This window comes from Sitophilus oryzae, unplaced genomic scaffold (genome assembly GCF_002938485.1).
Source record: "Sitophilus oryzae breed Bouriz unplaced genomic scaffold, Soryzae_2.0 scaffold_1062_pilon_pilon, whole genome shotgun sequence".
Taxonomy (NCBI): domain Eukaryota; kingdom Metazoa; phylum Arthropoda; class Insecta; order Coleoptera; family Curculionidae; genus Sitophilus; species Sitophilus oryzae.
In genome coordinates, this window is record NW_022145685.1 from 183,089 (window position 1) to 208,253 (window position 25,165).

Sequence of the window (25,165 nt, forward strand, 5' to 3'; positions counted from 1 at the left end):
TCAGTAAAATGGAAATATATTAGGAATTGTTTTTGATGGATTTGTTTTGTTTTATGTAATTCTTGCAAAGACAATTATTTTTGTTTCGAAAATCTTTCAAAAAAAGTATAGTCTCTGTATACTTATAACACAAATTTTTAGTATCTGGAACTTAGATTTGGAAAAATTTCAAGATTAGCTGCGTCATTATCCTACACGTTACAAATGACACTTTATATGGGAATTGTTGTTTATGCTCCTGCTTTAGCTCTGGAAGCTTTAACGGGAATTAGTAAAGAGGTGGCAATTTTATCTATAGGTAAGTTTTTCCATCGTCAAATTGGTTAGCAACTGTCAAAATTGTATGAGATTATTAGTATAGTGTACTATTATAAAATAGTATTTTATAGTATTTGTTTCTTGTTTTAATAAAAATCCCATCAAAAAACATATAATGTAAAAAAATGCCAAGTCTCGCAACACAATTCTACCACTATAAAAATTTGTGAGATCTCATGTAAAACCAAGTAAGTGTACTTTATTTATTCTCTCTTTAAGCACCTATTCAACAATTTTGTTCTAAATTGTTAGTATCAATATTAGTCATCTTTATTTCTGTAACAATTCTTTTAATGACTTGGCAATTGCACAGCACCATAATTATAGAAGAATAATCTACAATCTCGATTACTAAGTAAATCTAAACAGTACCTTTAAAAATAAAGTTTTTTAATTAGAATAGTTATATCGTGCAATTTTATCAAAAAAAGTCATTATAATTATTACAGCAGATAATATAAAATAGAATATCATTTTATATATTAAATAATCAATATTACTTACTACATTTAAATTGTTAATTACAAAATTGTTACCAGCTCTAATTAAAGATTATATTTATCTTATTTATATTTATTGTAGGATAGGTTAGTACAGGGTAATCAGGTTTTGCAAAAAGTACCAAAATCAAAACAAATCATGAATTTTATTTCCTTAATACTAAAGATTGAAAAATAGAAATTTGGATAAGTTAGCTGTGCATTAAGGGATTTTCGTTTCTGAGTCTCAGAGCCAGACTATGTTAAGTCCAAATTAGCAATATTTTGACTAAAAATATTAAGTTTCATTGTTTCGTATTTTATGTTTTTGATTATATTTAAATTTAAAGGAAATAGCGCATTTTATACTACATTAACTCCAACCTTTCCCTCCAAGGCAAACAAAGTTAATTATTTACGTTCAGTTTGATATGTTAAATCTCTACATACAGGGTGAGTTTCCTACGATGTTTTCTATGGGTATCTTGGAAACTACTGAAGATAGAGAGTCGGTCAAATGGGGAAAGAATTGCAGTTTTATGGGGTCATAAATATGCGCCTTTTAGATTTTTTAAAAAGTTCATGGCTTACTAGATATTTCGAAAAAAAACAAATTTTGGCTATTTTAAAAATTGTCCCTAATTCCATTATAAGCTATTTTAGACAAAAAGTTTTCATATAAAAGTTGTAGATAATCACATCCTTAATGAGACTGTGTCCTCCGTTTTTTTCTAAAGCCTGTCATTTTTGACATATGACACAAATATATGTTTTTTTAAATGGAAACCATAGTTGGCCATGACTTCATAAAAAGCGCCATTTTTCAGCGATATAAGCTATAATATGTTTTCTTCCAAAAATTACTGAGTTATAGCCAATTCTTATAATTTTTAAACAATTTCACTTAGTTAGCCATGGAAACAAGTTTAATCGTCTTTGCTCTCAGAAATGTGAAGCTGTCACATCCAAACTTTGTAAATAAAATAAACAAAAATTGTAAATATGAATTTTTCAAATGAAGAAAAGCGTGTTATTATTGGCACTTTTCTTAGCCATACATTTTCGAGGATATGTTGACCGGGGAATGTTACGTTTTTTAGGGAACGGTTTTCAAGACATGTTAGAAAAGTTAAATTTAGTTATAGCCAATTTTTATTTTTCTTGACTAATTGCACTTAGATTACATGATATTCTTATTCTTCTATGATTTATAACTTATAAAAAGTTAGAATATATTATTAAACAATTATTCTTTAAAATTTACATTACACAAATTAAAACTTAAAAAAATAATCACTACATACACTTTAAGTTATTTTAGAAAATATTCAAAAAGTCCGCCATTGTTTTGAGTTGCATCTTTTTAAAACTGAATTACTACCTATTCTCACAGAAGGACCGGTCGACTTAATTAAACTTCTCTCGTACCCCCACTTCGAGTGCCTCTCTTAATTCATTAGTAAGTTCATATAAGTTTGTAAACCTTATAACCATACCACATAAAAAAATCTAAAATGGATAGGTCAGGTGATCGAGAAGGCCCATGCAATTGGTCCACCTCTTTCTATCCCTGAGTTTGCATAATATGATATAAATAATTTTTAACATTTCTTTCATTATGGCGGGTGGGTCATAATGAAAGTCATATTGGAACCATTCTATTGATGCGCGAGTATCTACATACTTTTCTTCGCTTGAAAAAATTCATATTTACAATTTTTGTTTATTTTAATTGACAAAGTTTAGATGTGACAGCTTCACATTTCTGAGAGCAACGGCGATTGAACTTGTTTCCATGGCTAACTAAGTGAAATTGTTTAAAAATTGCAATGGCAATTGGCAATAACTCAGTAATTTTTCGAAAAAAAAAACATATTATAGCTTATATCGCTAAAAAGCTTAAAAATGGCGCTTTTTATGAAGTCATGGCCAACCATGGTTTCTATTTAAAAAAAAACATATGTTTGTGTCATATGTCAAAAATGACTGGCTTTAGAAAAAAACGGAGGACACAGTCTCATTAAGGATGTGATTATCTACAACTTTGAAAATTGAATGAAAATTTTTTGTCTAAAATAGCTTATAATGGAATTAGGGACAATTTTTAAAATAGCCAAAATTTGTTTTTTTCGAAATATCTAGTAAGCCATGAACTTTTTCAAAAATCTGAAAGGCGCATATTTATTACCCCGAAACTGCAATTCTTTCCCCATTTAACCGACTCTCTATCTCCAGTAGTTTCCGAGATACCTATAGAGAACATCTTAGGAATCTCACCCTGTATATAAACATATATCTTGAATGTGGTTAAAATCATTTTGTGTTAAACTTATTTAAATATAATACATGTTGTCTTCATCTATGCCGTGGTTCTCTAGGACGACTAAAATGTAATCTTTAAGTTTGCACAAAAGAATAGAAAAAGTATAAGCATTTACACAAACTCTTAAAATGAAAAGACGAAAATGAGTAAGAGAAAGGTATTTATATTTTTCTATGCTATAAATCTACAAAAATATATATTTTTTTTAAATAAATTTTTATAACAAAATAATAAAAAAAAACATTTTCATCTGGAATTTTCTTTTTGGATTTACTATACATAATATATCTCAGAAATATGTTAAGAGTCCATTTCACTAGTCCGGAAAGTAGCAAAATAAGCGTTCGGGATTTAACGTTTTATGTAAAACTGGCTAGGTATTTTTACATAAATGAGGAAGGAAATTAAAGAAAAAAGATTATACTCTATCCGTATTGTAGCACAGTTTTAGACAACTTCTTTATTTTTAAGATTTTGATTGTCAAACATTAACAAAATATTTCTTATGCTTGGACTAAATTTTCTCGAAAATAAAGACGTAATTTAAAAATTTGTTACAATATCGCAATAGATTGAAGTTTTGTGATTACAGTGATATATAATTTATATGGTTTTGTAACAAATTGTTCGCTATTTTATGGCAAACGCTGAAGCTCTGCAAACCTTAATCAAGTCTTAATCATAGCACGTGTGTTTGGAATTTTGGGTGAGGCTTAACACGACAGGATCGGGCTAAACTTTAGGCAGATTTCTGAAATTTAATATACAGGGTGGTCCGAACTGTATTCCGGAAACTTTGGCAGCATATTATGCAGATAAAAATAAGTAAAAAAAGTTCACAAATGCATTTATCATGTTAAAAAACTCTCAGACAGCAATTTTTAACCAAATGTTGATGTTACTCCAGAAATTATTTGGAAAAAATCGAAATAAAAATGAAACTTCTACACCCTGTATCTCCGAAATTAAGCATTTCAGGACATACATTTATACGGACTTTTTTACTTATTTTTATGTACAGAATATGCTGCCGAAGTTTCCGGAATACAGTTCGGACCACCCTGTATATTTCCTTCGGCCACACACCCGCTTACCCGACCCTTGAGAGCGACCCGAACAGTACGGCGTAATAGACTATTTAGTCTTATGGATTTAACATGTATGTCAAATCACTCTAAATCATTTTTGTGGTAGGCAAAACCATTTTAACTCACAAAAGTCAAAAATAAGACGCCATTGGCTAAAATTACATTATGTTCCTTATTATAATATAATTAAAAATAATTCTCAAATATCAATTACTTCTCGGTTTAAAGTAAAGGGATTTTTACAATTTAAAAATATCTAAAATTAATTCACTAAAACTGCTCTACTGGAAAACTTACTTTTTGGATTGAACAGTCTGACTCTGATCTAGATTTGAGATAGTGGAGGAAAACTTAATTTTAGAAAACGAACATATTTCTTTAACTAGTTTTGCCTAAATGATTCATTTTTGCAAAATATTAAAAAATCATACATTTTTTAGAAACAATTTTTAAAATCATAAATATCTGACATTGGTATTGAACATGTTTTTTTATAGGTGTTGTATGTACATTTTACTCAACTCTTGGAGGAATGAAGGCGGTATTGATGACTGACGTCTTTCAGTCACTTCTCATGTTTGCGGCGGTATTTAGCGTAATCGGAAGCGCTGTTGTTAATAAAGGCAGCTTTGCTGAGATTTGGAGAATTGCTGAAGCTGGTAGAAGGACAGAATTATTAAAGTAAGATTAAGTGAAAAATGCTATTGTAGCATCTATTATTATCGTTCTATATTTGAAGATATAATACTCGTTCATACACAGTGCCTCAAAAAACATTTGCCATCTGTCGTGAGGAAATTCCTCATGTTTTACAGAAGTAAGATAAGTGCAAATAATTTCAAGGCTGGTAGATCTCGATAAAAGAAACAATTTTTTTACCGTTTTTTTAAAAGTTTAAAATAACCGAGTTATTCAAGTTTGAAAATTAAAAAATATTTATTTAAAAAAAATGAGTGCCACCAGATTTTTTCTGTATTTGCATCCCTTTTAGTTCTGTAATCATGGTAATATCAGAGATTAATAAATTATAACAAGGGAAAATTTTCTGTGAACAAGCAGTTCTAATATTTTTTTAAAAATATACAGCAAAATTTAAAAGAAAAATTTCAGCACGATTTTCAACACTTTTTTGGCGTAAGAAACCCTGTTATATGTACATATGTGTTTCTGGGCTCGAAATATGCCACCCCTTTAGTTCACTTATTAAGTACTTATTTAAGACTCTCCCTGTATTTTGTAAATTTTTAACAACATTGGTAAACCGTCTTTTTTAAATTTGGAATTTTTACACTTATTTTACTGCTAAAGCAACTGGCGATAGGGTACAAATCCGCAACAGTTCTGAAAAAGTACTTTCTATTAGGGTAGAGGATAGTACCGGCGGCATTTATACATTCCGTACATGTATATGGCACTTAGCACAATCCCATTGGTCAGATTTGAATTTTAAATCAATTAAACTACGAGTGCCATACGCGAGTATGGAACGTAAAACAGTGCCATGCGCACTTACGGAATGTACCTGGTAATTATGCTTGCAGCAGAAAGTAACGCCTGGCTATAGCTAACCTTGCAAGAGTAGCTGTGGCTCCGTGACTGACGCTATTGCTTCGTGAACGAGAGGTCCGTGGTTCAAATCTCACGTGGCGCCGGACCATAACTTTATTATTTTTTTTGTTTTTATTTTTTTAAAAAAGTTGTAAATATTTAATAGCAATCAAAATACGGATTGCGTTGGTTTCACTCTTTTTGGTGAGGTTAGATTGATTATTTGGTGGAATTAGTTGCGTTTGTTAAGATGGTTATTTGGTGGGGTTGATTGCGTTGGTTAGTTAGCTATTTGGTGGGGTTGGTTTAGTTTTGGTTGGAATGCTCTATACAAAGCCTTAATAATAATGTCTAAAGTACATTCCGTAAGTGCATAATGGCGCTGTCTTACATTCCATACTCGCGTATGGCATGGCACTCGGAGTTTAATTGGTTTAAAATTCAAATCTGACCAATGGGATTGCTAGGTGTACAGGAATGTATAACATATGTATACATGTACGGAATGTATAAATGCGTACCGGAGGTACTTTTTTATCCTAATGAGTACAGTAATTTCAAGAAATCATATAAAAGGCTAAGACTTGTACGTTATTAGGAATTTGAATGGAATGTATTAAAGCAGTTAACAATGTAATAACATACCAAATATAGCCTTAAAAATTAAAAGTTGGCGAAAATTAATTTGAAGCCAACACACAATATATATGGCGAAAATTAATTTGATATATAACACATATATATATATATATATATATATATATATATATATATATATATATATATATATATATATATATATATATATATATATATATATATATATATATATATATATATATATATATATATATATTAAATATACAGAGAAGACCAGGCTACTAGCACACTAGTAACATAGCAAGATGCCGGACGAATTTACGTTTACCCAATTTGCGTGCGTATTCGAGATTCACTGCCGGCTGTGCTGCCGGCTAGTCGGCTAGTCAGGCAGTACGCAGTTACAGTTGTGCTTGGACGGGTCGGTCGTGACAGACTAGGAATACGACGCGGGGAGTGCCGAGTATTTATTATTTTCATTTTAAGTGTTTACCTTCACTTAAGGTAACATTTAAAATAAATATACTTAAATATTTATTATTTGGGTGTGTTTACAAGCCAAAACTAAAAATAAATAAATTCTCTAAACCCAAAAAAAACTAAAATATTACTCTAAATAGTAACAAGTGTTGAAAAAGACCACCTTCTTGTGCTAGACAGAAGCCTAGGCGGTCGTAAAATCCCTGTCTGACATTGGCTAACATATTAGGGCTAATAGTTTGGAAAGCCTCTCGTATTTTTACTTGAAGCTCATCCAGATTATTAGCCCTATTATGACCATACACTTTGGGTTTTACATAACTCCACAAAAAGAAATCATTGGGAGAAAGATCTGGTGATCTAGCGGGCCACAAAATATCCACTAATTAAACGGTTAAACACTTGCTTTAACTCCTGTTCTTCATTAATCAACACATCGGGCTTCTTGTGTTTTTGTGGGGACACGCACCCATGTATTTCAAAATTATTAATAACTCTTGATATAGTAGGTAAAGATAGAATTGCTCTGTTTACAAAAGTTTGTGGAAAAATTGTTTGTATATCCCGATAAAACCTATTTTGGAAATACCATTTTACAATTTGAATTTTCTCACGAACTTCGTAAACATCCATTATTTTACTTAAAAAATAAATTTTACGCGAGAACTGTCGCGAGAATCTATGTATTCGTTTTGGCTATTAAAACACGAATAAATACAAATTATGAAACATTATTATCGCATATCTACCTATTTTTATTTTATCGCATTTTTTCGCCTGCTTTTTATCCGGCGGACGGGTATACGCTAATTCGTCCGGTTCTGCCTATGTTACTACTACGGTGGTCCGGTCTGTATACATAGGTACTGTAGAAAACAGCAAAATACATTAGTTTACCACAATACACAAAACAACTGACCTTTAGCATTTAAACGGGAGTTTTAATCATCTGCTGATTATGCTGACATGGTTAGCGAAATGCGCGTCAAGTGTTAGCAGTAAAGAATTTTGGTGCGTTATCGTGACCCAGTGTTTTATTTTGTGTTATCTTCCAGCTTTGATCCTGATCCAACCGTACGGCACTCGTGGTTCACCTTGATCATCGGCGGTGGAATAACATTTCTCACTCTCTATGGTGTGAACCAAACACAGGTTCAAAGGTACCTAACAATTAGCAATTTAAAAGACGCTCAAAAAGCGCTATGGTTGAATTGGCCTATTTTATCTCTATTAAGTCTCAGCACGTCTTTCGCTGGTCTTTGTATATATTCGAGATATTATGACTGTGATCCTGTCAAAGCAAATATCATAAGCAACGCCGATCAAGTAAGTCTATTTTTATGCATACTGTTATTCCAAAGAATTATACGATAGATAAAATGGCGCCAGGAATAGCTTGAAAATGATAGCTTGAAAATTATATGGGGATGGTCATCGATCGTCATTTCTAAGTCAATAGACGCCTTTTTTCGATCATATGCATAGATAACATAGTATGTTAAAAATGAGTATTTTGCAACAGAAGAAAAAATCTAACGTAATACAGTTTATTATTTTTTGTGAAATGAAACTGTATAGAAGCTAAATGGTAACCCGCTTATTATCAGTGTTTTTTAATCAGAAAAAACTGACTAAAAAAATGACTAATGTTTTAGGGGTAGAATCTTCTTCCCAGAAACAAAAAAAAACATTTGTTTAAAACTGTTGAAAATGTCTAAATATAATTATTCGGCAAGAAAATATTATACAGGATGGCCCGAATTGTATTCGGAAAACTTTGCTAATACGAACCGCAGCTCCTCCACTTAGGATCAATACCAAAGAAATAAAACAAATCTGTCAAACCCTGAAGAATAGAAAAACGTCAGGCCTAGGCAAGATTCCTCTAGAATTACTTTAATACGGCACGGATAAATTAAATAAGCAGCTCGCTAGCTCGCAGCTTTTCACAAAGTGCGTTAATAGTGAAAATATACCGAAAGAATGGAAAACGTCATATACCGGGTGCGTAAAAACCAAAGATTTTAAGCATATTTAACCCTTATAATAAATGCCTTTTTTTGGGCCCAAGAATCCAAAAATGAAATGAAATACCGGGTGTTCCATAAGAAAAAATATAACTTTGATATGGATCTTAGTTCTGAGACACCCCGTATATTTCAAAATAATTTTAAATTGTGCACACTGACTCCCCACATATACCCAAAAAATATTTTGTTTCTACATCTTTCCGTTTTTGTATAATCAACCGAGGCGAATGAGGTGCGCCACCCTGTATATACATGTCATTATTGAGAAAAATAATGATTTGACTAAATAGTTATTTAACTGAAATTATAAATCTGGTAACTTTTTATTTTGTTAAATTAATCATAATTTTTTCTAGGAAACAATATTATAAAACTTTTTTCTCGTTTCTGTTAAATCTTTCGCACAAAAATATTTTAAATTGATGATTTGAGTCTAATAAAAAAGTGTCTATAGTCAACATGTTCAATTTTTGTCAGTGATGACATGTATTGATTCAGTGAAAAATATGTAGGTGTCACCTGCTACAAGTAGAAGTTATATTGACATCGAAAATTTTATCATGTCACAAAACTTTCAGACACCAATTTTCATCCAAATATCAACATTAGTTCCGAAATTATTTGGACAAAATCGAAACTTCTACACCCTGTATCTTCGAAACGAACCATTTCAAGACATACATTTATACGATTTTTTTTTCGGCATAATACATTGCATAATGCGCTCCCGAAGTTTTCAGAATACAATTCGGACCACCCCGTATATTTTTTGTTTCTGACGACTGGGAACTGTAGACTATACACATACTTCCAGAAACTTTAAGCATTTTTTGTAGGTGCAGCAAATTTGTTTTATGAGTAAAAAATCACTGCCAAGTTTGTTTCCGGTTGGATTCTATGCAGTCGAATTTTACAGAAAATAAGTTCTGTAGTTTTCTATTTCAGTGACGAAATATCCAAGACTTTTTCAGGAAATTAACTTAATGTTTTGCAGCTGATGCCTTATTACGTAGTTGATACGATGGGATTTATACCAGGGTTATCCGGATTATTTGTTGCTGGAATTTTCAGTGCTGCATTGTCAACAGTGTCAGCTGCTCTAAACAGCTTAGCTGCTGTGACTGTAGAGGATTATTATAAGGTATTTTTAAATTTACTTTTAAATTTTAAATAATTTATATTTTTCACTTATAACTGTTTTAAATTTTAAAAATGTTTACTTAAAATATACAAGGTGATTCTTATATAATAAGTGCATTTTTTTCAGGGCTGGATCAGATCTCGATAAAAGAAACATTTTTCTCTTTATCTCAAATAAGTCCAAATAAAACACGAGTTATTTTACTTTATTTTTGACTTATATTTTGAGAACCAATGTTTTTTTTCGGTTTTCTTTTTTGTAAATTTAGTCTGCTATCTATGCTATTATATTTTTTAACTAAAAATAAAATTGAAAAGAAATTCAAAAAAGTTCGAAAAATACCAAATTTTCAATTTTTTTTTGGCGACAAAAAAACTATAGACGTATTTCTACCAAATACGAAATATACCACCCCTAAACGCATTTGCATTTATTTAAGACTCGTCCTGAATAATATCTTGCTAAAGGTTGATTCTCACTATACCTTCCGTTTCCATTCCATATCCGTTCCGTATTTTTTATTGTATTGACGCTATACGTAAGCTTCCGTTCCGCATCAGTTCCATACTTTTTATTATACAATTTATATCATTACGAAAGTTTTATTTTAAAAATTTGTTTCTTTTGAAAAAGGTAATAGATTTAATTTAGAGGTGAAAGAATTTAGCAGCAAAATTTTAACAGAGCTGGTACAAATGTAAGAACTTTGTAACACAACGCTGTTTCCGATACGCTTCAGTCCGTCCGCCAAAAAAATGTATGGAAGGAGAGGATATTATGGAACGGAAGGGAAACGGAACGGATAGTGTGCATTGTCCTATTCATTTACATGATATAATATATATTTTATGTAAACGGAAGGGAGCTGATATCCAAGGTATAGTGAGAATCAACTTTTATATGACAACACGCGTAGTATATTAAATATAAACAAAAAAAAAAACGGAAAAAATCCCGTTGTTCTGAAAATTACAGAGAAAAGAAAATTAAATAAAATAATAAATAAATTCGGCTATTTTGGATTTATTTTAAAACGCCATAAAGAACATTTATTTTTTTATCGAGATTTGCCAGCCCCGAAAATATTTGCACTTATTTAAGACTAAGCCTTTATAAAGTAAGCATACCTATTGGCTGCCACTTTGTTTAAGCTGAAAGTGCCAGAAATTGGAAAATATTTTAAATGTTTCTGTACCGGGGGGCACATTAAGCCGATGCAGTCTAATTTCGTTGTCTAAAGGTCGATTTATAAACTCTACAGTTGGCTTTGGATTTGCCGTCGACCGTTCGTAGCGCCGCAAAATCGCATTTATAAACTCGACGGTTGACAGTTGGCTTTGGCCGTTTTGGGCAGATCTAACCTTACATTTTTGTTTACTTTTTACTTGAGAGTAGCAGAGTCTATAGTGCGTTTTTAGAGACGAAAGTGTTTAAAGTTTTGGTTTTTTGTTCGAGATTTTTAATTATGGATTTGGAAAGTAATGGTCTTGATGAAATTACCCTATTAGGGTTATTGGGAGTGACCATAAATTTGGAATTCCCATACTTCAAAACTAGATGTAAACAAAGCAACACGTGATCGCTCGTTTACTATTCTTTTGTAAACCGCTTCGAACGGTAAAAAGTTAAACATAATTCAAGTCCGACGGCAACCGGGCGCCAAAGCCAAAGCCAACCGTGTTTATAAATGCTCTTATGGTAATATAAAGTTTTAAGAATTGGGCGGCGGCGCCAAAGCCAAAGCCAAATCCAACTGTGAGTTTATAAATCCTACTTAAACGTTCTTCAACCCAGTGTGAGTACATCTCAATTGCAAAACCTCTAACGAGGGGTAGAGGACTCAAAACCTCACAATCTTTTGAAATGTTTATCTCAATTTTTAAAAAAATAATGGGTCAACTTGCTTCGGGAATCAGTTACTTCTTATCAGCAGACCCAAAAAGACAAAAGTCACGCAAAAAATCATCACACATCAACTACGAAAAAATAAGATAAATAGTTTGTTGATATTCATTACACAAATGTACTCGTAATTATTGCTATTAATCCACTTAAAAAAAAAAACATTCTTCGTTGTATTTATCAATAAAAGATTATAAACTATGTATAAGTTTTTATTGATAAATACAACAAAGAAGATTTTTTTTAAAAAGTGGATTAAATTAATAGCAATTACAACGAGTACATTTTTCTAATGAAAATCTACAATCTAATTATCTTATTTTTTCGGAGTTTGTGTGGCTTTTTGGCGTGACTTTATCATTTTGGGCCTGATGATGGGAAGTAACTGATTCCCGAAACATGTTGTCCCATTTTTAAATTAAACTTTCTTCATATCTTTGTCAACAACGATAATATTCGACTTCCTCGGACTAATAGGTCACTCTGTATAAACCTTTTATTTATTTAATGAAACGAAAACTTTTAATAAACGAGGAAAAGATCTCTGGACATTGATCTGTCACTAATTTAATAGTTCTTTTTTATTTTAGCCCTTATACCGATATGCCTTTAAACAAGATCTTCCATCTGATAGTAGTTCCTGGCAAACAAAATTGATTGCATTTATTTACGGATTGATATGCGTTGGTGTAGCGTTCCTTGCTCAGTTTCTTGGAGGACTTCTTCAATCGGCACTAACTATTTTTGGACTTGTTGGAGGTCCACTTTTAGGACTGTTTTCTTTGGGAATGTTTACCCTTACTGCCAATGAATCGGTGAGATATACTAATAAATTGTTATCAATAACTTTAAATCTAGTGAATCATGATAGCGGAAAATTTGCATAAAATGGATGCTTTTTATTATAATAAAATCGTAATCAATTTAATTTGCTTATTGTTAAATTAAGATATTTTGGCAAATGTTCCTAGTATGTTTTTGTCAGTTTTATATAATTTTCGTAGGTGAAAAATAAAAATGTACAACTTTTAGAACACTGAACTTCTTGCAATGGCCTACAGTGTAGAGCATCTCTAACATGTTGCTTTTCCTGGAAAATAATAAATCATTCAGATTATTTCAAAGGATTTTAAAATTTTTTGAATATGTCAAGATTTTGATTTTCGCTATAACATCGCAACATAGTCTGTAATTTGAAAACTAACATTTTTGGTTTTTTACATTTAAAAAAAATCAAATCATCAAAAATTCGGCAAATTTGTAATAATAAAGATTCTGTATTTGCGCCTACACCATTCAACACTTTTGAAAAATCCTAAATTTAAGGGTAAAATTACTTGGTAGGTATATTCATAACTTTTTATATTTATAACATTTTTGAAAGATTAGAGAAATGATAACCTCGGATATTTGGAAAGCGTTATAAATATAAGAAAATATGAATATAGAAGAAGAAGAAGAAGAAGAAGAAGAAGAAGAAAGATTTTATATAAGCCGCATCAGCTGCTGGGCCATTTAGCGGCATTGATCAAATTAAAGTTAAATTAAACTATATTAATGAACCCAAACTCGATGCCCTAATAAATTGGAACAAAGAATTATTTGTTATCAAGCATCAAGAACGGAACGTTATTAGCATCAAGAACGGAAGCCAGATCGCCATTCAGACCAAATGATTGTCTTAAGTTATTGAAGGAGGGACATTCTATTAGAAGGTGGTACACTGTTAATTGGTTGCGACAATGAGAGCAGTTAGGCGGGAGGTCGCCTTTTAAAAGGAAAGAATGGGTGAAATAGCAGTGACCCAACCTGAGCCGATTCCAAATGACTTCCTCACTTCTGGACAGTGACCGAGCTACAGAAACTTGAAAGAATTGAGGTTTACATTCATATAGCTTATTTGAATCTCCGGTCACTTTCCACTCTGCCTGGATACCACTTTTTATTGTGGACATATTATGTAGAAATTTAAGTTCAGAGATAGAAAATGCAAGTGGTATAATATCTCCATCATTTGCCGCAGTCTTAGCAATCTTATCAGCATCTCCATTACCTCTTATACCTTATGGCTAGGAATCCATACTAGATCCAAAATATAAATATACCACGTGGTTTTACACTTAAATTTAAGATATTTCAAAAAGTGGAATTATTTGAATGTTGTATGCGACGGCGTACTTAGAAATTTGTTAAAAATTAGTTATTTGTGTAACTATTGCAAAAAGGATATATTTCCTGCATGACGCATGCGTATTGCAGCTCGAGCCGAAGTCCATTATCATGGGTAATACAGCAATACAAAAATTTAAAAAAAAAATTACAAATTTTTTCTCTTTAGTTAACTCGTCATTAATAATATCAAAGTGTTTTTTCCACTAGTGTAAAAAAATGACTTTTAATACAGTAGATTACTAGTAGTGTAAAAATAGCTACTTTTTGCACGATTGTAGAAAAAATATATTTTTATTGGCGGATCTAATATAAATAATGCTTTAATATTTCAATTTCAATTATATTTTATTTTAGGGTTCTGTAACTGGATTGGTATCTGGCATTGCCATCGCCGCATGGATGGCATTTGGTCCAAAGCCAGCGCCCACAGCACTTCCTACCTCAATCGATGGTTGTGAGACGTTTGTAAATATTACTCAAACCGAAAGTGTTCAAAAAGATGACAGGTTAGTATTCTTTTTGAAAAGCTTTGCAAATTTTATGTTTATAAAAATAAGTAAAAATGCGCAGAAGAGAAAATACTTCTCAGCAACGGGTGAATCGCTTAAGAACGTGTTCTAATGCCGGAACCGCACATGCGGCATTTGGCGATCTCCGATCAGGGCTTCGCCGATTTCCTATGTATGTGGATGGAGAAGTCGGAGTTCGGCGACTCGATCGGCGACGAGAACGAGCGCTCGTCTCTATGTTGTTGCTATCAGAGCCCGCATGTGTGGATGGAAAGGCGAAGTCCCATCACGAGCGCTCGGTAGTTGACGAGCGCTCGGAGTTCGCTAAATGCCGCATGTGCGGTTGCGGCAAAGAATGCCTAGAGAAGCTGAATAAATTAGGCAAAGATAATTAAATCTTTCTACTTTGGGTGCCGATCTACAAAGGGAGAGAAGGCAATGAAAAAGCAAACGATCTAACTAACTGGACCAGAACCGTTCTGCTTCCCAAGTAGTATCAACTTAAAGCGGAAGTCAGTCATCTGGAAGACTTTATCCGGAACCTGGAATGGTAATCCTTCAACGGTCTAAGACAATCGAAAGAAAATTATCTGAACTTACGACCTAGAAAAATCAAAGATTTTCCTTGATTTAAGTAAGAATAATTTTCATGATTGTCACGGGTTTTTTAACAGGACACTGGTCCCACAAGTAATACCTCAGTTGATTTAAAGTAAGAAGCAACAGTGAATGCAGATTCTGTGGAAAAAATGGGCAAACACCAGAACACCTCATCACTGAGTGCGCCGAGACGACAACCATTCGTGCCATAAACATCGAAGATTGAGAACTAACGTCTGTGCAACCGTCTCAGATACTGGCTATTGTCAGAGCCCTGAGACTGTCTTGAGTTATAACTCATTATAACTCAAGAAAGGGGGACACACAATAGATCTATAAGGTCGCTGTGATTAACCCCTCTCCCTAACATTCTACATGGGGTTGACACACTGATTATTATATAGGGTGTCTCAGAAATAAGTGCAAGTATTTTAACTGGTAGTATAGTTCAACCCCAGAAACACGCCTATGAGGTTTTTTTTCTCGAAAAAAAATTGAAATTTCAGAATTTTTTCAAAAATTTTTTGGAATTTTTTTAGTTTTTATTTAAATAAAATAATTTCTTGATAATATGGCAACATAGGTAGTAGATTAAATTTACAAGAAAGAAAACCCAGAAAAGATCCAGTGGTTTTCAAAATTTTAGCAAAAAATCATTTTTTTTTAAATATGTAATATGTAATAAAGAGAAAATATGTTTCTTTTATCGAAATCTACCACCCCTTAAAATACTTGTACTTATTTCTGGGACACCCTGTATAAGAGGTAAAATTTTCAAGGATTCCGAAAAGACACATAAAAATTTAGTAAAGTATTTGGGTTGGGTTTGGATTCAGGAATTTATTTTAGGGGGGATTATAATGCTTACTGCCTCCTCTGATAATGCGTATTAAAATGCTTACTTGGACTATAAAAATTACCATTTGAATTTATGTGAAAATATGATTTAATTAAATCTATTGTTGTATCTATTTTTTTAAATGTGTTTCTAATAAAAAATGTTTATTTAGAAAAATATATTAGAAAGAAAAAAAGAAGAAAAAAATTATTATTGATTGTCACGAATAAATCAAATTTGGATATGTATTTATCATTTGATATAGAACGTTTTGTATCTTATTGAACTTATGAAAGGCAACGCGCCCACTTAAATTATTTTACTCATTTAACACATTCATTCATTCATTTAGTCTACAATTATTGCAGTAAATTAACAACTTAAAAACTACGAATAACATAATGGTCCGTTTAGACTTGAGCACGCATGCACTGATCCTCCGCGAATGCTCAAGTGTAAACAGCTGTGCGCGCACGCTCACTCTGAATCTGTCTGTGCGCGAGCAGCCGCGAACGTGAGCCGTCTGGTGTCGGTTTTTGGTCCGTGCTCAAAGAGATTTTATGTATGCGCGAACGCTCAATTTGCACCGGCAATTTGTATTGTCTGCGTTCGTGCGTGCGTGTGTGATTTTTTTTCGTTTTCTTTATTAAAATTATGGAGTGGATCAATGAATCTTCGTTATTATTAATTGAAAAATATGAAAAGTTGCCTACATTATGGGATGTTAAACATTCTTTGTATTATTAAAAAATCAAAAAAATAACGCATGGCAAAACCTTGTAAATAAAATTAATATTGCATATGTCGATATTAATGAAATTGTTATTCTAAAATTTGTATCTTATGTTCGTAATTTTTGGTGTTATTAAATTTTGTAAATATTCAAAGTCGGGCCTTGTCATTCTTGTAAAGTTTTTGAACTGATCATAGCCCTCCTCAGATACTAAGTTGTTGCAGTAAATTATATCGATTTCAAAAAATTTGGGTTTGCCACCAGCGACGATGTTTTCAATTTTTCTTCTTTTTAATAATTAAGCTGTGCATAACAATGACTGCAGCCTCGACTAGGTCGTCCATTATTTTCGCCAACACAACTCTGCTGTGCGCGTACAAATGGATCACTTCATTCGTCGAAAAATAAGTTTTTAATTTGAACGGAGCCGAGAGCGCGAACGAATGCCGTGCGCGCACGCTCAGCTTGTGCGTGCTCAAGTCTAAACGCACCATAATAAACCGTTTACAATATTATATGTGTAATAATTTTTTATTAAGTAAAGTAAGTTAACATTATGCGTTGTTGCAATATGCAATATGTAATTTAGATTGCATTTAGTCAATATTAATAAAGGAACTTTAAAAAATGTTATATCGGTTTGAATATTCATTCATTGAATATACAGGGTTGTTCACGACATACGATACGGAGTATTGTAGCTAAATGATTAGATTTTTACAAATTGTAAGTTTTGTATTCGTTGAAGGACTATTAGAGCTACAATTAAAAATATTTTTACAAGATACAGGGTGTCCCAAATAAATAAAAAATATCAAAGTTGTATTTTTTTAAATGAAACTCCCTGTACATTATTACATTTTTAGTTTCTACGATTAAAATAAAGGTAAATTTGATTAAGGTTTATTACACTTAAACCTTACCGTTTTTGAAATATTTTCAATTTTATGAAATTGCAGTCAAAATTTTAAGGCTTCATTTCTCCAAGGGTATCAAAGTTTTTAATATTAAATATTTACTGAAGTATATTTATTGATCAGTTATTGTGTTTGGTTTGGCAATAATAAAAATAATACTCATACAGAGTGTCTAAAAATTTATTTTAAATTGTTTCTAGCTCTAAACGGCAATAACTTGGTTAATTTAAATAGAACACCCTGTATATTTTAGGAAAATCAGATGCACAATTTAATTGTCTATCAAATTGTATTATACCACTTTTTACCTATCCCTTCAAGTTTTCGTAGAAAATGCATTTTCTAATAATTTAGACCTCATTTATCATATACCCATGGAATATTAACATTTTAGATTGTTTTTAAAGCAACAAATGTACAAAATATACAGCCTAGTAATATTATCGTTTTTAGCAAAATAATAATATTACCAGCCCATTTGTATGCAAAAAGAAAACTATTTAAATCCTTATAAAAGAGTATACCATTAATTAAATATACCACCATTATTTCCGCCCAAATACTAATTAATTACATACTTAATTATGTTCGTTAATAAATTATTCTAAATAAATGTGGATTTGAATCAGAATATAATAATAATCAGAATAATAAATTATGAAAACGAATGTCTCTGTTGCTTTAAGTAAGCATTTGTCAAAAAATGAAATATCATATTTAAGGTGTAACTTTTTACCACACTCTCTATACATATACACATGCAAAATTCAGTTTTTTAGTATTTGGAGCAATTAATATTAACCAACGCAAACAGTCAATTAATGTAGTTTGAATACTGGAATCATATTAATTAGTCCTCTTTAACAAATATTTAAACAGTTTTTTTTTATTTTTTAATGAAATAAAAAACTATATCGACAATATTAGTATCTGTGCTCTTTAAGAATTTGGTACATCTTTAAAAATAATCTAAAATGTTAGTATTCCATGGGTATATTGATAAATGAGTTTTAAATTACAAGAAAATGCATTTTCTACGGAAACTTGAAGAGATAGGTAAAAAATGATATAATGTAATTTGATAGACAATTAAATTGTGCATCTGATTCTCATAAAATATACAGGGTGTTCTATTTAAATTAAACAAGTTATTTCCGTTTAAAGCTAGTAATTATTTAACACTTACACTCTGTATAAGGTAGTATAATTTTTATTATTGCAACACAATAACTGATCAATAAATAAACTTCAGTAAATATTTAGTATTAAAAACTTTGATACCCTTGGAGAAATAAAGCCTTAAAATTTTGACTGCAATTTCACAAAATTGAAAATATTTCAAAAACGGTAAGGTTTAAGTGTAATAAACCTTTATCAAATTTACCTTAATTTTAATCGTAGAAACTAAAAATGTAATAATATACAGGGTGTTCCATTTAAAAAAATACAACTTTGATATTTTTTATTTATTTGGGACACTCTGTATCTTGTAAAAATATTTTTAAATTGTAGCTCTAATAGTCTTTCAACGAACCCAAAACTTACAATTTGTAAAAATCTAATCGTTTAGCTACAATACTCCATGTCCTATCTGGTCAACAACCCTCTATAGAAATAAACAGGAACTCAAAAAATTGTAATTTTTACATGGCATATAGCCAACTGTTTAAACACATTTTGAGCTGGTAAGAATAACGTTATTCCGTTAAAAATTAGAAACTTCTAACAATATCTTAGACGGTGATAATATATTACGATTTCTATGTAAGTGCATATTATTTTGATCAATTAATATGCAATTTTTCAGATATCTGACCAGTTAGTATATGATTGTTCTAGGAGTAATGTTTAATAAGTGAATTTTTGAATTTATAAAGCTTCAGGAATATGTTGGAGTGTCATATGAAATGTATTAAGATAGTAAATAACAACAATAATAGACATTAAATAAAGGAAGGAATATCTTAGTTTACAAACTTCTTTAATGATTTGAAATCTCTCTAAAAAAATGCAATCAAAGAATATCATTTCATTGCAATATATAAAACATATTACTATATTACACTTCCTCCAATAAATTATGATTTTCATTGTTTTGTATAAGCGATACCAACTAAACTTTTAGTCACGTGATAAATCTTGATCGGTACAGCGTTGCCTACTTTTATATATTTTCTTTTAAAGAAAATATTTTAGGAAACAAAAATAAATTAAATATAAATATATAGGTCTCTCCAAAAAATCCTTTATGGGTATTTCGCCACTACACTGCAAGAAAATCTACAAAATAAAATAGTTATTTTTTGTAAACAATGCTGGCGTATGTAATTTTCGTATGTGATTTTTCTAGGAGTAATGTTTATTAATAAGTGAATTTTAACAGACCGTCAACGGTTTTTTGCAGACGTAGTTCAATTTAAATATTTTAAATATTTTTTTTCTTTATTCTTTGTAATTTTTTTTGCTTCCGACGACGGAAATAGATAAACTTTCCGAAACGTTAAGCATTTTTTTCTTTGTTAGACAAATTTGTATAACTGTAAACATAACTTCTGGCAAGCAGTGTCCGTTTAGGTTATGTGTTTACAAAGAATAACTATTTTATTTTGTAGATTTTCTTGCAGTGCAGTGGCGAAATACTCATAAAGGATTTTTTTATAGAGATATATCCGCCACATAGGTAAAGACATCTTTTATAAATATACAGGGTGGCGCACCTCATTCGCCTCGGTTGATTATACCCTTGATTAGACAAGGATTATACGAATACGAAAAGATGTAGAAACAAAATATTTTATGGGTATATGTGAGGAGGCAATATGCACAATTTAAATTATTTTGAAATATACAGGGTGTTTCAGAACTAAGGTCCATACCAAAGTTATATTTTTTCTTATGGAACACACCCAGTATTTTATTGCATTTTTGGATTCTTGGGCCCAAAAAAAGGCATTTATTATAATGGTTAAATATGCTAAATTTTTGGTTCTTGAGATATTTAAGAATATCTAAATATGCATGCTACAATAGAATTGATTATGAACACCCTGTACATTAATTTTCAGAATCAATTCTTGTGCTGAGTTTAAAGGTAAGGAAATAAACTTTACTAAAAACATTATTGCTTTCTTAAATTTATACAAGAGTACCAAAAATTGCTGGTCTATTTTAAATATTTATTTTACATAAAAACTTCGTTATTTCAAATACAACACCCTGTATTTTTTAAAATAAATCGAAGCAGATTCAAATTCTCTTTCAAACTATATTAGGGTTTTTTATACCTATCTAGCTCAGATTTTGAATAAAGAGCATGTTTTCAATAAAATGAAAACCACGAGGGCTAGTGTCGTCATGGCAAGTTTCTAGTGACAGTTAGTAGCTATTTTCAAAATCGAAATTAGATTATGGACTTTATTTAAATTTATACCAGTTGACTTTTATTTAATTTACCCCTACAATAGTTTAATAAATATTAATTAGATTTATTATATGATGACTTGTAGATATATATGGATTTTCTATAAAAGAGCCAATTACCGCCAATTCATTTTCTTCACTTCCAACCACAGGTTTCTGCCTAATAGCACAGAATATCTAGCTACGCAACAGAAAAATACTCGAAATGAAAGATCTAAAATTGCACAAATAGAATACTAGATGGCGCGACAATAGCATAATCAGAATATAATTAGAAATTTTGAACTTTCGGTTTTGGATCGACGGCTCTTCGACGGCCTTATAGCTCGGCTAAGTTTGCACAGTTGCCAGATTCAAAAAGACTTGAATTGGCATCCCATTCTTTTTATTGTGTATAATGCAGTATGTGTTTCTTTCTATTCTTCTTTTCTTGTCAGATACACTTATATTAATTATTCCTTTGGCTATTAAAATAGTTTTAAGTATATTATTACAAAACATATACATTTTTAATATACACTATACCTTATAATGTTAACTAAGAAAATACCTTTAATTACCTTTAGAATTAATAATATACAGGGCGATTGATAGTGATATTTATTAATGCTGGAACGTTAGTAATGAAATATGGAAATAATTTATTAAAATGCAGTACAAAAAATGTTAACTGACTAAAAAAATACTATAATAACAAATTTCTTCCGTTTGCCACGTTATTTATATATTATAGACCTCGGTAGATTTTTAAAAGTGACACAGGTACAATTAATAATATATTAGTTCGGCATAAAAGTTGCTGTCACGACATCGAACAATAAATTAAAATTCATAAAATAAATTAAAATTATTAATTAAACAAATCTTTATAAAGAAACGCAAGTATACCAAATTTGGGCCCAATCGAACTCCAGGAAATGATATCAAAAATAGTGTACTATATTATGGTACCACTCGATATACTTTAAGGTACCATAATATTGCAATGTCACCGAAGATCCGTAGTATACCAAATTTAAGAACAATCGAACGCCATGAAATGGTATCGTAATATGGTACTATATTAAGGTACCACTTTATATACATCATAGTTCAATCATATTACAATGTAACCGAAGATACGTAGTATACCAAGTTTGAGCCCAATCGAACGCCAGGAAATGGTATCGTAATATGGTACTATATTAAGTTACCACTTTATATGCATCATAGTACCATCATATTACAATGTCACCGAAAATACGTAGTATTCCAAGTTTAAGCCCAATCGAACGCCATGTACGTAATATAGTACTATATTATGGTACCAGTTGATATGCTTCATGGTACCATAATAATGCAATGTCATCAAAAATACGCAAGTATATATCAAATATGAGCTCAATCGAACGCCAGGAAATGGTATTAAAATATGGTACTATATTAAGGTACTACTTTATATGCATTATAGTACCATCATATTACAATGTAACCGAAGATACGTAGTATAACAAGTTTAAGTCCAATCGAACGCCAGGAAATGGTATCGTAATATGGTACTATATTATGGTACCTCTTATTATGCTCCATGGTACCATAATATTACAATATCACCGAAGATACGTAGTATCCCAAATTTAAGCCCAATCGAACGCCATGTACATAATATGGTACTATATTATGGTACCAGATGATATGCATCATAGTACCATCATATTACAATGTCACCGAAAATACGTAGTATAACAAGTTTAAGCCCTATTGCCGCCATGTACCTAATATTGCTATGTTATCAAATATGGTACTATAGAAGGTACCACTTTATATGCTCCATGGCACCATGATATTACAATGTCACTGAAGATATAGTATACCAAGTTTAAGTCCAATCGAACGCCATGTATCGTAATATAGTACTATATTATGGTATCACTTGATATGCTTCTGAAAAAAAACGGCGTCCAGTTGGCTGGAAAAGGACGATCGATGACATTTCCCATATAAATTTAAATATAAAATGACAGTGATATTCATTTCATAGCTATCGCTAACGCCGTTTTTTCCCAATTATAGAATATGAACTTGGTATGAACACAATCGAACGTCAGGAAGTAGTATCATAATAGTAGAACAATACTTATTATATTGTCGCCGAATTACAATGAAAATTCAGGATTCAATTATACAATCAAACGTCAGGAAGTGATTGTAATTTAGCTCATAAGATTTCATTCCAACTAACATGGCAAACTGAAAAAAACAGCTGTGATCTATTTTAATATGTTTAAATGATGTAGCAAATTTGAAGGTAGGCTTTATCAGGAAGTATTACGATATGAATTACACAATGGCAACACTGCACAAAATTCTTTTAAATTTTGTTTGTAGAAAACTGTTTTCTTTTAAATTTATTGCCCTCTATTATGTAGTAGCGAAACTACCACATCAAAATATCTGATTTGGAGACAGACTTTTAAAGCCTGTCTCCTTTTGCTACCTACAATTTTATACATGTAACGAGGCTTCTGTTGCGTAGCTAGATATTCTGTGCTAATAGGTTTTTTATAAACTACATTACCAACTCTGCGAAATAGGACAAGTAGTTTTTCAAAGGAAGGATGTCTTTAAGCATAAGCTCTTGAGGCGAAGAAGCAATTTTTCTCACAAAATAAAATAATTAGTAACATATCCATTCGTTCCGCCAGCAGGCACTGCTTTATTTTTCTTTATAAAATAATGAATTATTTATTACTTATAAAACTATTATGGGTAAATTTAAGTAAACTGTTATAAACCTAAATAATAAAGTCCATAAACTAATGTCGATTTTGAAAAATAGTTACGAACTGTCACTAGAAAATTGCCATGGCGATACCAGCCATCTTGATTGCCATTTTATTGAAAAATCGCTTTTTATTCAAAATCTGAGCTAGTATAGGAAACCCTAATACAGTTTGAAAGAGCATTTGAATCTGCTTCGATTTGTTTGTACAGGGTGTTGTATTTGAAATAACGAAGTTTTATGTAAAATAAATATTTAAAATAGACCAGCAATTTTTGGTACCCCTGTATAAATTTAAGGAAGCAATAAATTTTTTAATAAAGTTTATTTCTTTACCTTTAAACTCAGCCCAAGAATTAATTCTAAAGAGTACATGTACAGGGTGTCAAAACCAATTCTATTGTAGCATGCATATTTAAATATCTTTAAATATCTCAATAACCAAAGATTTTAAACGTATTTAACCCTTATAATAAATACCTTTTTTTGGGCCCAAAAATCCAAAAGTGAAATAAAATATCGGGTGTTCCATAAAAAAAATATAACTTTGGTATGAATCTTTGTTCTGAAACACTCTGTATATTTCAAAATAATTTTAAATTGTGCACATTGCGTCCCCACATATATCCATAAAATATTTTGTTTCTACATCTTTCCGTTTTCATATAATCAACCGAGGCGAATGAGGTGCGCCACTCTGTATAAACCTTTATTATCAACAAAACTCACCTCCTTAACAGCACTTAAGGGGCATAAAGGGTCATTACTATCACTTTCCCGTTCAAAATATTCTAATAAGGTTGCGATGAGTTTTTTTATAACTGCTATTAAACTATCTTATACACTTCGCACTAAAAGAGGTTATAAAAAGAACAATGTTCGACTGCAAGGTTTGCTAGTAAAAAAATTTAAGGTTAAAGTATCATTCATTTAATATTATTATTTTATTAGTGTATTATTACATTAGTATAGCAATTCATTTAAACCAAAAACTCGTAATACAAAACTAAAGTGTCAAAATGATTGGCAATGTCAGGAAATAAATAAATGTGGCAACTTGACATTTTTTACAGCAGAGCTACCACCTGAATCCCCAGCGGGAAATTTAAATTCTAGTTAGTCAGCCCGGCATGAATGTATGTCCATGATTGGCAGCAATTAAATATACTTTATCCAATACTTTATCCAATACTTTACCAATTTTGGACAAATTATATACTTTATCCAAATACTGGGACTAATGAGTATTTAGATACTTTTTTAATTTAAATTTGGGCTCTTGGGCTCAACCTCAGGGCCCTCCAGG

At 31.0% G+C, this 25,165-nt stretch overlaps 1 protein-coding gene across 4 annotated transcripts in view; it reads left to right on the forward strand.

The window, feature by feature from the left end:
* Positions 1-25,165, forward strand: part of LOC115877944 (putative sodium-dependent multivitamin transporter) — a 68,362-nt gene that overhangs the window by 41,773 nt on the left and 1,424 nt on the right. For all 4 annotated transcript variants that reach the window (XM_030894301.1, XM_030894296.1, XM_030894310.1 and 1 more), the window contains exons 4-9: positions 142-298; positions 4,706-4,889; positions 7,892-8,162; positions 9,861-10,007; positions 12,500-12,724; positions 14,436-14,587. In XM_030894301.1, the coding sequence (XP_030750161.1) occupies positions 142-298; positions 4,706-4,889; positions 7,892-8,162; positions 9,861-10,007; positions 12,500-12,724; positions 14,436-14,587 (1,136 nt within the window). The remainder of the gene's footprint in view (positions 1-141; positions 299-4,705; positions 4,890-7,891; positions 8,163-9,860; positions 10,008-12,499; positions 12,725-14,435; positions 14,588-25,165) is intronic.